This window comes from Tachypleus tridentatus, chromosome 1 (assembly GCF_004210375.1).
Source record: "Tachypleus tridentatus isolate NWPU-2018 chromosome 1, ASM421037v1, whole genome shotgun sequence".
NCBI lineage: Eukaryota > Metazoa > Arthropoda > Merostomata > Xiphosura > Limulidae > Tachypleus > Tachypleus tridentatus.
The window spans coordinates 66915996-66934947 of record NC_134825.1 but is presented as its reverse complement, the minus strand read 5'-3'; the positions used below and the strand labels follow the sequence as shown (position 1 = coordinate 66934947).

The window sequence follows — 18952 nt, the reverse complement described above, 5'->3', positions numbered from 1 at the left end:
TGTCACTTTTGGAGAGTCTTGTACCTTGGCCACTTCTAATACTAAAAGTTACAGTTCCATTTACACTCTTCTGAGTTGCTACTCAAACACAAAATGTAGCCAGCCAAAACTGATTTCTACACATTTATTATCTGGATGCCTTAAATACTTCAATCACAATACTACTGAGAATTATAGTATGACTATCTTTACATTTATAGGCTCTATGCTGGTAGCACTGTTTGATTGGTTGGATAACAGGCAGGTATATGTGTAAGCTATCAAGACAGTAGATGAGGAGCATTCTAATATTTCATTTTTATTCATATTTTACACACTGTTTCACACAATTGTCTATTCATTAGCAAGATCAAAAGTTGACAAACATCAAAGCATGCTGTAATTCAAGGATTCAAATTGTACATCCAAGCATACAAACACTGAGCTTAAAATTAAAGTTTCTAACAGAATATAAAATTTTTGTGTTTAAACGTTTAATAACCATGTAAGTTTTTCATCTTTTGGAATAATTTTCTACATTTTTAATTGGAACACATTGTGTGATGAAGACTTATTCATAATTGTATGTTAAGACTAGAGGATTTTTTAAAGTAATCCATAAAATTATTCTGAAAGTATGGACCTTTCTGACTAAGAGTACCATCAACAGTATCTTCTGCATACAACCAATCTTCAGTTTATTGAAGAGGTTATGCTCCTTCAAAGCATTCAAAAAGCTTCCATATGATTGTTTTTTTTATGACAGCACATCTTCTTTCTATACACAAAAATACATATATAGGCCATTCAAAATCTGACTCTAAACAATTTCATATTTACTTACTGCAAATTCTATAATTACACCTTTAGTATGGAAGTCTTGTGACTCATGATTTCAACATATTCATTCAGGTAAAATTTCATAGATATACCTCTAAGTTTTGACAACTGATCAAACATGTAGCTACAACAAAACTCACTTATGTGACATCAAAATAAAATTAAGAGCATTATAATGAAACTTTCTTCTGGAAAGATCTGTATTTAAATGGTGAATACACAGCAATATAAATATTTAGTGGCTTCATTCTTTAATATCCATTTAAAACACTGGTAAATCTTATTAATAAATCTGCAGTAACAGGAGGAAATTAACACTGTCACTAATAGCATCATGGACAAAAAGAATAATTTTTACTCACATTTCTATAAAAGATATTTAATATTCAGCATCGTGGTTTCCTGAACAATAATATCTTTAATAAGAACAAAACCAACTAACTGGGACTCAACTTTTTGTTATATTTTCCTAAAAATTAATTTAACAGTCATAAAGACATCTGTTATTAATTAGGACAATGTTTACAAAACATTTAGAGAAATAATAATTCAAATATAACTTTAAATCAATCACATTGCTTACCCATATTGTTTGAAAAGTATTTTTTAAGACAATTCAATTTGATTTTACTGTTTATCATCTTAGAGATAAGCCTACAGATGGTAATTCAAAAGATGCTACTATATGATTTTTATTAACAAACAAAACAGAATGTTTATTCTCTTAGTACAAGACTTATTACACTTTGAACATTACCTGGTCATCAAAGTCATCATCTTTAAATATTTTCCTTTGATCAAGTCCATCTTGGTTAACATCTATCAACTGATTATTATCATCACCACCACCTAAATCTTGTTCATCACTTTCATTTCCACCTCCTGAAAAAAATATACTGCTTATCTGATAAAGACATACCATTGAGGAATAAAGGTTCCTTGCTAAATCATATTTCATTGAGTGATGTACAAAAGGTGGTAAAACCATTTTAGTAAAGCATGGAAGTGTTCATAAAGAAACAGACTTTGACATAAGCCCTATAATTTACAGAAGCAAACTAAAGACATAAAACAATTATAAACTTGAGTGCTCTTGAATAATTGATGAAATAAAATCAAACTTTCCAAAACAGATGTTATATATAAACTATTAATTACTGATGGTTAAAATAATCAGAGGAAAAACTATGTTATATATAAACTATTAATTACTGATGGTTAAAATAATCAGAGGAAAAACTATCAGTTTAGAAAGAGGCTTAGTTCCTGATTTTTTCACAGATATATTATTTTTTATGATACCTTAACATATTTTTAGTCATACCATTGTAATCATCCTAGTCACATTCTATGTCTTTGGTTTCAATATGGCATTTTTATATATTGTTCATTTTAATCTTTTCTTTTTGTGGCCCACTATTATCATATTGCTTTTGGAACATGCCATTCTGAGGCTGATTATTGTTGTAGGGGTTTTGGATTGCAAGGTTATTCTCTAGCCCACCACTGTTGTATGGCTTTTGGATAAACTCATCCTGAGACTGATCATTGTTATATTGTTCTTAGATCACAACATCTTTCTGAAGCAGATCATTGTTGTATGATCTTTGTGGCACATCATTCTGTGGCTCGTTATTATTGTGTGGTCTATGTGGTACAACATTCTGTGAAACAACATTGTTGTGTAGTTTTGGTGATAAAACATTATTCTGCAACACACCATTATTGTATGGCCTTTGAAACACAAATTTATTCTATGGTAAACCACTGTTGTATGATCTTTGTGGCACATAATTCTGTGGCTCATTGTTGTTGTGTGGTCTATGTGGGACATCATTCGGTAACACAATATTGTTGTGTAGTTTTGATGATAAAACATCATTCTGCAACACACCATTATTGTATGGTTTTTGAGTTACATCATTCTGCAGGTCACCATTGGTGTGTATTTTATGAATTGCCTTATTTTGTTTCTCATTGTTGTATGGATTTTGGATAATAAAGTTATTCTGATTTAAGCTTACTCTCCAACTATGATCCAAAGTATTTTCATGAATGAGTTGATTACTGTCAGTACTTACTCCTCTCTGAAAACTCTTTTGTTTTTCATGCCTTTTCCATTTCTTCTTATCCATTGAGGTACTGATGAGTATTTTGAAGTCCATGGTTTTTTGTTGATTTTTAAATCTTGACTATAGGGTCTCAATAAAAGAGGTTTGGGGTTAACATTCAACCAGTACTCATTGTTAACTCTGTTGTTATTAATAGAGTGCACTGGAAATATATTCTTTTTAAAAAAGTAATTCTTGGAAGAAAGATGTGGTGGTTCCACTTGTTTGTTTTTTTCTCCTTCTTTGTGCTAACAGAAAAGGAAAGCATATGTTCAGGTTATTCAAAGAAGTATTGCCTTTTTATTATTATAACTCTTAAACGTTTAAGCTTTATCAAGTCACATCAATACTTTAATACAGCAGATAATTTCAGATATATCTATATATAAAGTGGTTTCATAGTGGCTATGATTTATATGTAATTGTATTTTAAACTATTTTGTTTAACTTTTCTTGTTGTGGTGTATATATAAAATTGTAATCCCCAGAGTCTCTTAAGTGTTGATAAAAAGAGAAGTCATGTTAATTCTTACTTAGCCAAGGAGAAATGATAGAAATGAAATATATGAAATCAAAACTGATGTAAATTTGTAATCATGCACAACCAACACTTTGCAGTCACATACAGAATGAGTGAAAATATGTCTAGATACGAGAATGCATATTGAAAAAATGAGAAATGTGCTGTAATATTAGAGAGAGCTACCTCTACTAGTACAGATGGTGCAGTGTGATTGGTGGAGAGTAATAACATGTTGAAATTTTAACAATGCTTAGAGGGTAAATCAAAGTGGAGATAGCTTTAGAAAATTCTTTTACAGATGTTCTATTAGTTTACATATTCATGATGTATTGAAGTTTTGTTGACAAGAAAATCTATTGTCCAAACTCAGTTTCTTTAAATTTATTAACATGAGTCATGTTAGTTTTACTTTAAATATACAACAGAATGACTGTTAAAAGTATAAATGAACTGGAACCTCGCAGTATAGATATTTCTAATTTTAGTTACTAATTTCTGATTTTTTTCTTTCTTTGAGTTAAAGTGTTATTATTATCAAATTTAACTTTAAAACAAACACAATAAGTAACACCAGTGCCAAACGTAATATTTAAGCACTAAAGATAATTATGCATGAACTCATGACCAAATTAAAGAACTAAATAATATATCATTAAAGTGTATAAATGGACTGCTACAATTTTGACTGAACTTGTCCAATACTTTCAACAAGAACTAAATTTTGTCATAATACTGCATTTATCTTGATAAATCCAACAGAGTTATGTTCCATCAGCATACTCAGTCCAAGTCATCAGAGGTATCATCTATAATGTCTGCTGCATTAAGTAAGCCTGTAGGAATGGATGATAGTTTCCTGAGGGCATTTTCATCATGTAAGTAATGTTGAAAGCACTTCATGACAGATGTAATATGAAAACAATAGTCCACTACTGTTGCATTAGCATTATATTGAGAGCACTATGATGAAACGGATTATAATTGGCAGAATAATTTTTACTTGATGCATGCTTTGACTGGATTTTTGCTTTTAACATAGTATCATTTTTCATGCTGACCTTAATATGATATATTCCATCTTAGTTAATATACTCAGGACATGAGATTTTAATTGTTTAATCTAGTAAACACTCAAAAAAAGAATTAAGGTCATATTCTGTCAATGTTGGAATGTCTAAAGCTAGATCATGGGCTTCCATCTTTTCATCAGTAATTTTTGCAAGCTTGCTCTTAGGAATTCAAAATGTGTTGAAGTTTGTTGGGCAATTTTTGGTACTTTGCATATGCTTTGCTATAGTAGTCTTCATCTGCATTTTTCACAGTTAAGATGGTATGAATCTGAGAGAACACTAACAATTTAGGGTCAATCAACTGTGAAGGGTAACTGTTAGTTAATGAATATCACATTTAGTAACTTTAATAGTTTGATGCAGCCATTAACTGCCTTGACTACTACGTGTATTACAGTAATCAATTTTGATAGGTTGGAATCTTCAGTTGTAACTTGCATCTTTGAGAGATAAAATATAAAGTTATACTTTAAATCTAAGGTCATGTATAAAGTTAGAAAACATCTATAAAACCATGGTCTCAAGCAGCAACATGTGGTTGCACCCAACTCTGAATGTCTTCAGCATCCTTCTTTAACATAAGAAAAATTATTACAGCACCTTTATTTCTTCCATTAGCCATAGGTTTCCTTGTTAAAGATCAAATGGTGGTGTATCTTATTTCTGTATTATTGACACACTCAAATTTGAATAAACTGGAACAAAGCCATTGGTCAAATTTGCATAAGATGTGTAGCTTGTTTTATGTGTGAAAAAAAATCCTTTCAGCCCACCAGATTCTTACCTGACAAGCAAGTACAAAGTTTAATTAGTTCAGCTTAGCATGTCCACACACTCTCACAAGTATTTCCCAGTTATGGAATTCTGTGTAATAACTCATCAAACCAAGATATTTGTAATCTTGTAGGATTAAGATACTCCTTCGACTGTGAGTTTGTGTACCTGAACAAGGTATATCCTTGCTGATTTCTTTGCAGCTATTCAATTGTTTTTAGTTATATTAAAATATGTGTGATCCTTCATCTGTAAAAACATATTTTCTACTAAGGTGACAATACTTTACTCCAGCAGGAATAATAATACATTGATTTACAAACATATGACTTCAAGTGGAATAATAGTTAATTTTTTTATGTTTATGGCATAGAACACATCTGGCATGACTTCTGTATTTTATATGATGTTCAGTTTCATAGACCCTGCACTAAAGAAGTGAGGGACACTGCTTCATAACTGTGAAGAGGAAATATAAACAGGGTCAGTTCAGTTTATATTATCTTCAACTGCATTGAATGGGTCATGACATGCAGAAGGTAATTTATAAATGAAATGTTGCTGGTAGCATGTATTTTCAGTTACAGCTTCTATAGATGAATAGTTTCTTTATACACAGTTATGTTTTACAAGAACCAGAAATAGATATTCTTTTTTTGGTATTTGTTCCAAGATGACATATAGCACATCTGTGCCCTTTGAATATTGTGGATTTCTAACTTTGTTCTTATTATAATAAAAATGGAAAGTTTCTTGTAAGGTGTTCAGATAGGATTGCAGGTAGGTTACAACTTCTATAGATAAATACAGTTTCTTTATACACAGTTCTGTTATACAAGAACCAGAAACATTCTTTTTTTTGCCATTTGCTCCAAGATGACATGTAGCACATGTGTGCCCTTTGAACATTGTGAAACTTGTAACTCTGTACTTATTATATTACAATAAAAATGGAAAGTTTATTTTAAGGTGTTTAGATAGGATTGTAGGTAGGTTATCATTGGTTGATGAACATGTAGCATGAACTAAATTGTTAAAAATCATTAAAAGTATGATTTCTTTCAGTATTCTTTTACTCACCAAAGTAAACCTGTGCTCATATAATATTTCAAAATATGTGGCAATGCTACTAATTTATTCTTCCAAATTATTTCACTGGCAGATTTACTGAGGAAGGGTGGAATTCCCCAAAACAGGTATAACTCAGTGAAACATATGAACTGAAGGACAAATTTAGCTTCATATTTGTTTGTAGCAACTGTTTTCTTGCTATCACTGATTATATGGCTCCCAACTGTGTGTTATTAACAGGAGTGACAGATTAGTAATTTTCCATATTATGCAGCTCTTACTGTGGTATTCCAAACTATCACATATTTTCAGTGGATATGCATTACTAGACCATTGCTCCACATACCAAATTTTGAGTCAATCCACTGAGTGATATACATATAAAAACTTTAATTTTTTAATTGAATTACATCCTTTTTTATTTATTTGATGGAAAAATATACTTAACTTGCTTGAATTTTTTTTCAAATTTTGTACACTGATAGATCATTACAGCATACATTTAGGGGTCCAAATAGTCTAATTATAAGCCATTAAATTTTGATTAAAATGTTTGCACACACCTACACAAAAAGTAACATGAGTCATTGGACTGAAATTCTTATTAAAGCTTTAACTTAAGAGTAAAGGTGAACCATTTTTATTTTCTGTCATTCAGACTAAAAAAGCTGATTTAGAGCAGCAAAACTGTAAGATGAAAGCATGTGCAGATACGTAAGTAATGGTTAGGCCAAGTAAATTGGATTAACAGTTTCTAGCTTAAATGTTCAGGTGTATGGTTACTACTAATTATTCACTGCTAACTTTCAAGCACAAATTTGCTAAATTTTAAGAAATTCTCCTAATATTTATCATATGATATTAGCTTTAGCAATAAGCATAAATAATGATGCTTAATACAGCTATACCAAATGCATGTGGGTGATGACAAGAAACTGTCAGCTTCCATGGCATCACCATAAAGGGAAATTGTTAATGTTGTTTACAGATGAAAACTATCACCATATATTTTAAAAAATCTGGTTGACTGTGTAAAGTAAAAGTCTGTTCTGAATAACAAAGTTGCAAACCTAAAACTAATGTTGGTTACTATCATATGTAACTTTATTACTTATTGTGGTTTGTTGGGGTGTAATGACAAAAATTCATATCTAATGATGAAAACCTAAGGTGTGAAAAATCTGTGTGAGCAAAATGAGATTAAGCACACAACTTAACCTTCATCATGTTGACCCCAATGATAAATATTTTTTAATATTTTTCGTTGACCAGTTATATTTTGTCACATTATCATCATGTGACACAAATATAGTAAAACTTTTGATGTCTTGCAGTCAAATAATTTTTGTGAATAAAATGTTGCATGGGGTCCATGCAGACCCCAAGTAATATACAGATTTGAAGCTCTATGTCTTCATTAGGCATTGTGTGTATGCACTCACAGATGTTATCCATTGTGATAAACAGTGATTACATATTTAGATCTCTCCTGAAGTGAAGTAATGCACACAACCTATTTCAGAGAAATCTCCATAATCCCTGTACAATGCAGAAAGGCATCAAATCTGACTTTGTAGATCTAGGATTGCTTGACATAAGACAGCATGCTGGTCAAGATGTTCCAGCAACAAAAAAATGATGTTATCTTTGCCCAAGAATTGTGGACAGGAAAGTCCGTCAAACCTGTACAGCATGTGGAATAATAATTTTACAGCATACATTTATTTGTTAGTTAAGTCATGTATTTTGTTTTATTCAGAATCATGCCTCATCTTTACTAAACAAAAAATGCAGACTGGTAAACTAATGATTTTATATAATTGTATCTACCATTTTGGCTGCCAATTTTGATTTCATTCCTGTAAGTTGCACACTCAATCCTTTTTTGCTCTCACAGTTATTTTTTTCACACCAAAAGTGTGTTTGATTGGATAAATGTAAAGAAAGTAGTAGGTAATCTTCAACATAACTTGTATATTTAGTTATTCTGTTAACAATCAATGTCTTTTTTTTCAAATGAAAATATATATAATTCCAGAAAAAAATATGTTCCAGCTTTGTTCTTTTGTTTTAAACAGGCTACTAAGAAACCAGAGGATATTCTGCATTTGAGATAATTTCATTTCCAACATACTGAGGATATTTTAAATATACATATTCAGAAAATGTAAATTGCAAGCATAAATAAAACAAGGTTCTTCTTGTAATTTTCTCAACTACAGGGAAAAGAAAATGATGAATACTGGAATTATTATTCAGAGATAAGAATCTTACAAAGCAAACACAATATAATGAATTTCACTTCTCATGCAAACAGCTTGTTAACAATTTTAGCTTTGTATGTGATTTCATCATCATTTTATATAACACCTATGACCCCAAAGCACAGAACATTAACCACAATTTCTCAGATTAATAGTCTGGATACACTAACCAGTAGGCCAAAGCCAGGCTTATTGATAACAGGATAAAAAAATAATTATTTATTCTTTCTTTTTATTAAGGGGTAGAATTTTTGTCATATGAAAGTAAAGAACAAAAAGAGTGGCACTTAAGTTTAAGGGTTAATCTTACCATAAACTAATCCATAAATCAACTTTACCTAAAAGCTTATGGAAAATGTTCCATGTAATTTATTTTAAAACTTATTAAGCAACATAATAGAAAGTTCAGTAAGCAATTAATCAAAATAAAGGGGTGGTGGTATTAGTAGCTCTGAACACATGCGTTACAACAAACAAACAACACAGGAACTATTCATGCAAGGTGGAAAACATTTATTTAACAGCCAAATACAAAAGCAAGGAACAAGATACAAAATTTATTACTGTTGTAAAATTCAAAATTAATTCTGAAAAGCTATCTATAATAATTGTCTATTTCAGGTAACTTCAGAAAAAAAATTCCTTTGCATATTAAAATAATAAACTGTCTGTAATAAAATAACAATTGTTTTAACAAAACATGACTTGTATCTCAACCAGTTCTATACTACCATCATATAACCTTTCAGTTATTCGGGTCTGTTAGTAAATGACTATTTTATGAATTACTTTTGTATAAAAGGGCAAAAGATGTTATATTTTTATATTATTAAAATTAAGAGCCTATAGCACATAATAAATTTGTATCTTAAACTAATTCTCCTAAATTATCTGTTATGTTACACTATTACAACAATTATGCAAACTCCTATTTCAGGTATTGTCTAGATTTCCAAAATGTCTGAATACTATGTATACTACTACTACTACTATGAAAGTTTTAAAGCTATACGCATGAATAAAAAGATAATAAGAACTGAAAGTTTATTTACGATAAAAATAAAACTTGCATAAAACACTCAAAATGATCTTATCCAAAACAGCACACTATTTTATAGCATGCTGTTATTAATACTGAAGCAAATTTCATGACTAGATTTCATTTGACACAATATTACAATTTCATAATATTGAAAGAGTAAAAATGTATTACAGTATTATTTTAACCTGCTTTTCAATGATCCTTCAACCAAATATAATTAAAGTTTAATGAAAGATAATTTATAAAATTAGTTGATGTTTAATTACAAGGAGCAATCAAATTGTTTTATATATGTAAGAACCCATTGTACAATGAATAATAATCATGAATTAGTTAATTTTAACAATTTAAATTTGATATGATTTCTAAAAAGTATTGTATAAGCAACATATATTTTGTTTACATTCATTCAAATCAAATCAGACATAATTATGATATGTACACATCCCACTAAAGACAATAGTTTTACTTTAAGCAAAAAGGTACAAATATAAAGAAAGTAGCAGATCAACTGTCAAGAAAAGCTATAGCCTTAATTTTTCTAATGACAATTACACTCTTTTTTTAAAAAATAAAAACAAGTTCAGAGAAGATAATTTTTTAACCTTTGTTTTAAACATGTTAGTAACCTACCAGCCACCCCACCAATCTAAAACCTTTTCTGACTAAGGCACATAAGGAAGCTATATTCACCATGTTCACCTCACGAGTATTCCTGTGTACTCAATGTGACAGGTGCTTTAATATTTGTTTATGTTATGGAATGTACTGGAAAGTTAAACCTTAGGTGAATGACCCAGTTAACTATCCATATTATCTTAAATTTTAATTAAGATCACTGATGAAAACAGCCCTCATATGAGATATTTTGTTTATCAACAGACTGAAGATAAAGTTCAACAAAGTGAAATCAATAAGTATCTTCTTAAGTTAAAAGTTATCATATACTGTGTATAAATAATTAAAATATCTAAAAAAAATTATGTTTTTATCCAAATAATTTTGCTAACTTTATATGATCCTAGTTGATTCAATGTTGTCATTATTTTACAGGAGGAATATTAATAAAATAAATAAGATATTAATAAAATAAACAGTTTGGATTATAGTTTTAAACAAAAACTAATACAAAAATCACAGTTAGGCACCAAAGGTTTCTAGTTGGTTTCAAAGGCACATGTCAATAATATAATTTAACTCTTATACTTATAAAAACACCCAGATATACATAATTCTCTATAATCTAAAACACACATATCCAATTTCTTTTGAATTTAACATAATTATTTTGTAACATGCCTGCTAGCTTCAAATAAATTCTAACAGGATATATAGTTAGAAATTTCAAAGTAGATAATTACATAATTCTAAAATAGTAACATCATTCAAAAAAAAAAAAACTATAAAAACTGTGCTAGCATATTTAAACATTTTAGGAGGCATGTTACTAAGCATGTCTAGATGTTTTATTTACTCAGTTATGATACATCTAGTTATTACCATCTAATGCAAAATAAAATGAAGTTAACACATAAGGTCAAGATAAATGATTAACTTTCTAAATACAAACTACTACTTTTATTTTGAGAGCACCCTTAACAACATTTAACGTTGGGTTATAAACCAAGTTGGAATTTATACGTGAGTACTTAAACTCAATTCTATAGGTAAAATATTTCTAATCCAGATTTTTATCTGTTGCATTTAATTTCATAATTAAATGTGCAAATTAATTGCTGAGACAGAAAACACACACAATGGCAGGAAATATCTTCTACATTATTGCTATACAATTCAGTGTTGTGATAGAAATATTAAAAAAAAAAGTTCCAGATATAGAATAACAAAATATATCAAACATTTGAAACATGCAAAGCAATAATGTTAATTTTTTGTATTTTTCCCCATTCCAGAACACACTGAAAAAAATCTATTTTTACATATATTAGAGAAGTAAAAAATGTTTTCCATGTGTAATTCTCACAATCATTGTATACCATTTCAGAATTGCATTATGACAATTAGCATACACTAATTTATCTTTTTAGACAAAAAAGTGTGGGAACTAGGGAGAATTTCCTCAATATATCTTAGTGTTACTTTATAAAAAAATCATGATACTTAGAAAACTGAATAATTTGTACACTTTAATGGAAAATGTAGTACATGATGAAATGGTAGAGACTGTTAAATAGTTCTTAATAACTGAAAAGTTTTTTGTAATTTGAATAGGGACATTCTTACCTAGGAAAACACAATGAACCTTCAATGTCAAATCATTCAGTTTTAAGAAAATTTCTGTTATGATTTATTTAGGAGTAAAGGTACTAATAGAAACTACTTTTTTTGATATAACTTCTGTTTTGTATTGTAAGTTCATTCCAAATTTATCTTATGAAGTTTGCCTTCCATAAAGAATTTTTGTGATTTATTCAAGAGGCAATTGTTTCATCATATTTTTATCTTAGTTATTTCTAAAAGAAGTTTTAGTGTTGGTACTCAACACTTCTGCTTATTTGATAAATTTTTCTCTGTCATCATCACTAACCACTGATGATTTATAAATGTTTAATATTTCTACCATCTCTTCTCAAGCCATTATCTTACTTTCATTTATATCAAGATTAGCATACTCTTTGTGTTTCATATTACCCACCATATCTTCTTTAAAATTATTCAATTGGTCAATTTTAACATTTTTATCAACACCATCACCAAAAAAACCATCATTTCTCCTCCCTTGAACATTTTCTTTTTGGTGTTGTATTTTTTCCAACTGTTTTAATGCTTCAGTAAGTTGCATCTCTACGTTTTGATACTTTTTCTGCCATTGCTCAATTTCTTCCTATTTAAATAATGTTAACAACTTTTATTACCCATTTAACCATTGTAAGCAAAACATTAAAGCAGTTTATTCCTATAAAGTTGAGATATAACACACACATGAATTAAAAACCTGTTCTTTCATGTCATCATTTAAAACTAAATATATGCATATTTTTTATAAGCTCCTGCAGTTTCAGTGTATAACTTTGTAATATGTTAATCATGGTTCAAGACAAGACATGGTCTAAAATAATTACAATAATAGTTTTCTTAATTACACTTAGTACAAGTAAAAGATAGGAAATCAACAGAATAAACAGCCAGAAGGTCACTGATAACATTGATAAAGGAACTTTCTTCTATGTGCTGCAATGCAACAAGTCTCCACATAATGAGTCAGTGAAACAAACCCCTCAGATTGTAACCTTGTACTCAACTCAATAATCACAATAACAATAAAAAAAGAAGTTTAAACTACTTCCTAAAAATGTTACCTATAAAATCAACATTTGGAAAATAATGACATCTCAATAAAGTAAAAAGAGAAAAACATGGACACATTTGACTTGCTTTTAAATATTCTTTAAAACTTATTAACAGCTTTAATTAAATACAAGTGTGAGTGTTAAATTATCAACAGCACCAGTACGGGGTATTTATTGGAATTACATATAGTACTTGATCATTTGTATTCTAAATCATATGAAACATTTTATCCCAACCAAACATAATTGTACTTGTAGATCTTGACATGTATATACACTATGTGCTAATGTTGATCTCAAATATAAACAGGAATCCTACACATGTATATACAAATTATGTAGATATATTTCACTAATTTTATTTTCAATAATGATGGAGATGTACAACATGACAAAAATGGTTAAATAAACATGTCATACTTTTCAGACTACTAAACTGTTCCACTAGTCTTGTACCACTCTTAGTCTTTTTTTGAATTAACTGGAATGCAAGTGTAATTTTTATTGCAAATATACCAAAATTATCAAATTGGTGGCAAAGAGGTCAAATGCTTACTACTAATTCATAAGAAATAACAAGAATTTTGTTTCCCGCCTAGTACCTCATGTGTGTTTTTTTTAAATGAAGGAAAATGACCTCATTAAGTTTTGAAAAATTCTCTTTTTAAATCTCTTACAAAATAAAACTATTTTATTACAGTTATAGATTATACAGTAAGTAAGATTTATATTTAGAACAGGTACAATGTTTTGATTACTAGGGCAGTCATTCTCAAGTAACCATATTTTAACAGTCAAGAACAATTTTGAAAACTTTTGTACTTAGGAATTATTGCACCAATGATCAAAAAGTTGTGCTTGTTCTGTAAACAAATCTTACTTACCATTAAAACTGTAATTTATAACAAAATATATGTAATAAGTAAGTAAACTCAAAACAAAACTATTAGAAAACTATAAATGAAAACTATTTCTGAAATTCTGTTTTGATGTATATTTTCTCAACATTTTGTATGGGTGAATTGAAAAAAAAGAGAAAATTAAAAATAAACATTCATTTTCATTTTCTGCCCACAATAGCAATTTTTATTTGGTGAGTACAAACACCTAAAGTTCTCATCTGCATAGATAAAACTTGTCAACATATGAAATATTTCTATATATCTATGACCTTTGTACCTGTTTATAACTTACTTCTAGCTCAAATAATTTGAAAAACATTAAATATTTGAAGTATAGGGTTTTCTAAATGAAATGCAGAGGTAACATTTATAAATAATATAAAGTAAGACAAATACCTATATTAATTTTAATAATATATATATATATTTCACAGACAATTTGTGTTAAGAAAGAGAGCTAGTGCATAAATCCATTAAGCCCACAACTGTATTATTGCTAATAAGCATGTGTAAAGATTGAGATTTTAGGTTGCTGATTATGGGCATATTGCATGAATGTTACTTCAGTTTAAATCTTTGCTATGTGTTGACAAGACACAGAAGGGCAGTGTTTTCAAATTGCAGTTTCAAGTGGCAAAAGTGGATGAGAATGATGGTCCATTCCTCCGAGACATGATGACAGTCCTTTACTGATTAACCTCCAGCAAACATCAGATACTTATCATACAGCTGGTTGGATCGAAATACGTAAAGTGTTTCACTCAAGGACACAACAACATGATGTAGGCCAGCCTCAAACTCACAACCATCTGACTACAACTCATAGACATGGAGCCACTGAGCCACACATACTGGATGCTATATTTTTTTTATTTAATTATAAGTTTTATATTTACTAAAAATCTTATTCATAAATATGTAATGGTTATCTTGCTTTATGTATGATGTGTTTATGTTTCAGATGGATATTTTTAAATTTTTTATAAAAGTAAATAAAGAAATGGCCAGTATAACATCACAGGGTTAGAGAACCATTAAGACTTGAAATTAGAAGAATAATGTTTCTGAGAAACTCTGGAAAACAGTTAGAGAAAATTCTTACATGAAAATTATTACTAAACTAGTTGATTAATAACAATAAAAAACACAAACTTACAGTTTTTTCTTGTATCTTTAATGCCAGGCTTAAGTTGTTGTGGGTCAAGTCTCTCTCATTTTTTTGAAGTTCTCTGATAACTTCTATAAGGGATAAGAAAACAAGAAAATAGTTTAAGTATATTAGATACTTTCTGAAAAATACAAAAAAAAATTAAACCTATTTAAAGACAAGTTAACATGTCATCATCAAATAGTAATGCAGTTTAAACAGGTCACCTCAGGCAATTACTAGTGAATTTTAAACACTCACAAAAAAAACAACAACAGTCAATTACTTGTAAAAACCAACACTACAGAATTAACTTTGATTATGAATATAGTAAAAATGTACAGTAATTGACTGTTTTGTTTGTGGGTGTTTAAAATTCACTAGTAATTGCTTGAGGTGACCTGTTTAAACTGCATTAATTTGGATGAATACAATATTTTGTAAAAACCAATACTAAAGAATGGGGTCCAGAAGTGTATGTACACTAAATTACCAAATCACATTCCTGAAATACATTGTACATCCTTAATACTAGCTGAAATTAGCAACAGGTTTGGTTAGATGAAAGGTGACCACAAACAATAGATTGTTCAATAAATAATACATGGCAAAACTTTATGTCCAGCTACATCCAAATACAATTTAATATGTGGTGGATCATGTTGTCCAAGATATTTATATAATGCATGCAATTAGGCAATATGATCATTGCTTTTTGTTTTCTTTTGAGCTTGAAAGGGGTCTCAAGAAAAGATGTTCAATTAAATACCAATTGAAATAGATCAGAGTTCACACATTACTACTACTGTACTGATGATGTCAAGATATGTAATGAAGTTCTAAAAACTCTGTAGCACTTGTGTGCCTTAAAACAGCTTCAGTTGAGCCAAATTCTATTGATATTTTTTAGTTTCAGAAATGGTATATTTTTCAAAATAAGTGAAATGTTCAATTCTGAAGACCAAAAACAGATTATCGTTCAGTTGAGGAAGGAAGTATTAAATAACACAAGCTAAGCTTTGAAAATGCTTGTTACTAGATGACTAAAGTTATATTGCATGAATAGAACAAACTTTAACCTAACAATTTCAGTTGTCTATGTAAAGCTATATCATGGATAATTGATCTATTTTTTGATGTTCCTACCTTCTAATTTACTAATCTGTTCCTCCTTCTGCTGTCTTATTGTCTGTATTTGATTATTAAACTCTGACTGTGACTGCATCCTAGCCTCTTCTGCTTGCGTCAGGTTCTGCTTTAAACGTTCTACTAAATCCTTCATCATGTTAACTTTTCTGTCAGACTCATCAAATTGCTCCTAAAATTCAATGTTCACAACAAAAATAGTTCCACTTGAATATTCAGTAAAAAGTGTTACTATTATCTAAGAATAACTATATACACTGCTGGCCAAAACTTAAGGCCAATGAACATAAAGAAAAAATATGCATTTTGTATTGTTCGACTCAACCACTCATTTGAGTAGAGCTTCGAAAGATGAAAATAAGAAAAGGGAAAATATATATATTTTTTTTAAAGAATTTAATAAGGAAAATGTGAACACTATGAAATTAGCCTAAATACTAGCTGGTCAAAATTTTAAGACCATACTGAAATGAAACAATCGGTAAACACATAACGAAATTCAGTCATTTTTGTTCAAGCATTAGCATTGTCAACATCTCCCACTGACATCACTTGTGTTACACTGGGTAAAAACATGGCAAAGGCTAAAGAGTTGACAGAGTTTGAATGTGGCAGAATTGTCGAGCTGCAAAAGCAAGATCTCAAAATGCCATCGCTGGTGAGATTGGGCGTAGTTAAACTGCTGTTGCAAATTTCTTAAAAGACCCTGAGGAATACGGAATGAGAGTTTCAAGTGGTCGTCAGCCCAAGAAAATTTTGCCGGCATTAAGCAGGAGGATTCGACAGGTTGTCCGGCAAGACACAAGTCAATCGTTGAACCAGATTAAGCCCCTTACGGACAAAGAATGCAGCTCAAGAACAATAAGACGGCATCTAAGAGATAAAGGCTTTAAAAACCGTAAACATCTTCAAAGGACACACCTCCTTCCATATCACGAAACAGCTTGGTTAAACTTTACTGAGAAGCACCAAACATGGGACGGAGAAAAGTGGAAGAAGGTTTTGTTCTCTGATGTAAAAAAATTTAATATGGATGGTCCAGATGGCTTCCAATGTTACTGGCATGATAAGGATATCCCACTGGAAACATTTTCTACATGACACAGTGGAGGAGGTTCCATCATGATCTGGGATGCTTTCTCCTTCCTTGAAACAATGGAGCTTCAGGTTATACAGGGGCATCAAACAGCAGCTGGCTACATTAGCATGTTGGAGAGAGCATCCTTATTGACTGAAGGCCCTCGCTTGTGTGGAAATGACTGGACCTTTCAGCAGGACAACACTGCAATCCACAATGCCCACAGGACAAAGGACTTTTTCATGGCGAATAACGTGGTTCTTTTGGACCATCCAGCATATTCACCCAAACTGAACCCCATTGAAAATGTTTTGGGGTTGGATGGCAAGGGAAGTCTATAGAAATGGATGTCAATTCCAAACAGTGCATGATCAGTGCAGTGCCAGCCTTCTGCAAATGCTTGTATCGACCATGCCAAAGTAAATGTTTGAAGTTATTTGCAATGACAGTCGTGTAACTCACTACTGAGACTTCTTGTTGGGCATTTCCTACCCTGTTTAAGACTTCTTAGTATTTCACTTAATATTATAAATCTTTAACATACAAAAAATTGTAAGATGCACTTTGTTTCTTTAAAAATACTTTGAAAATTCCCATGCGTCTTCCAAGACAAAAGTGATGGGTTAAGGTAAGAGGTTAGCTTAGGGTCTACTCAAAATGGCCTTTCATACAGATCGTAATTTCATTACTTACGATGTACAAGCACTTTCAATAACATAAAACATTCAATTTAACTAATATTGTCAATATACTGCAAAGAATGTGATGTATTTGATTGTACTGAATCAGGAGGTTGCAAAAAAGTCAAGGCTGCATCAAGGTGTTGGTTGCTGAGTCAAAATACCTTTTTTCTTAGAATTGTCTTTTCAAAATTAGGGTGTGTTTTAGAAGGCATTAAATATAGTATTTGTTTTGAATGTTCCATGTGCAAAGTAATTTTCATGTTAAAATTAATAATATTTTTCCTTACCTCAAAACATCCCAAACTTCCTTTGTGTAATCTTTAAGACCTCCTAAATACATTACTAATGTTTTTTTGGTAAAATATTATTTTCTCTAATCTAACTCAAAACAGGAACAGTAAATTTGACCAATCTTGTCACTACCAAAATAAAATGGAAATAAATCTAAATTACCCTATTTTATATTTTAGAATGACTTCATATTTTAATATGAAATCACATTCATTTATCCTAAGTTACTTCAAGCTCTTAACAGTATACATCTATTTATTATTGAATGTTATTGTTTTATTACTCTTTCTATTGTTCTTTAAACCATGACTAACTGCTGTCCATACCACTACGTTGTAAATCACCTGGGATGTGTGCAGCTCATGTTACACTATTGAATTACATTACACATGAGCTATTACAACTAGTACAAGTAGCTTGTGCATGTGCCTCATGAAACATTTTTATTATATTATTATTTATTTTACTTAATCTAATCTTAAGCAAACCAAAAAAATATCCTTATTTTTATATTTTAGTTGCCTTTACTATTATACATAAAGAATAAACATGAAAACCAAGAACTAAAATATTTTTTCAAATCTTTTTTTCTTGCTCTTGGTTGTTGAAGAGTTAACCCTAATTTTGTTTTTTAATAATACTCATAGTATTGCAATTAATAATTTTTATTTAATTAAATAATGCTCCAAACGACATACACTAATAACATGCAAAAAGTAG

General features: G+C 29.9%; 1 protein-coding gene across 10 annotated transcripts in view; it reads right to left on the bottom strand.

Annotated features, from left to right (window-relative positions):
- Nucleotides 1-275: 275 nt before the first annotated feature.
- The window catches only part of LOC143250987 (Golgi integral membrane protein 4-like), a 33542-nt gene continuing 14865 nt past the window's right edge, over nt 276-18952 (bottom strand). For 4 of the 10 annotated variants that reach the window (XM_076502275.1, XM_076502252.1, XM_076502267.1 and 1 more), the window contains exons 7-11: nt 16181-16352; nt 15044-15126; nt 2901-3178; nt 1577-1715; nt 276-757 (exon numbers count right to left, since the gene is read on the bottom strand). In XM_076502275.1, coding sequence (XP_076358390.1) covers nt 737-757; nt 1577-1715; nt 2901-3178; nt 15044-15126; nt 16181-16352 — 693 coding nt within the window. In that variant the 3' untranslated portion in view covers nt 276-736. Of the gene's footprint in view, nt 1716-2143; nt 3179-9128; nt 12520-15043; nt 15127-16180; nt 16353-18952 lie in introns of those variants that run through there. The other 6 variants (XR_013028464.1, XR_013028462.1, XR_013028465.1 and 3 more) reach the window with 6 other exon arrangements.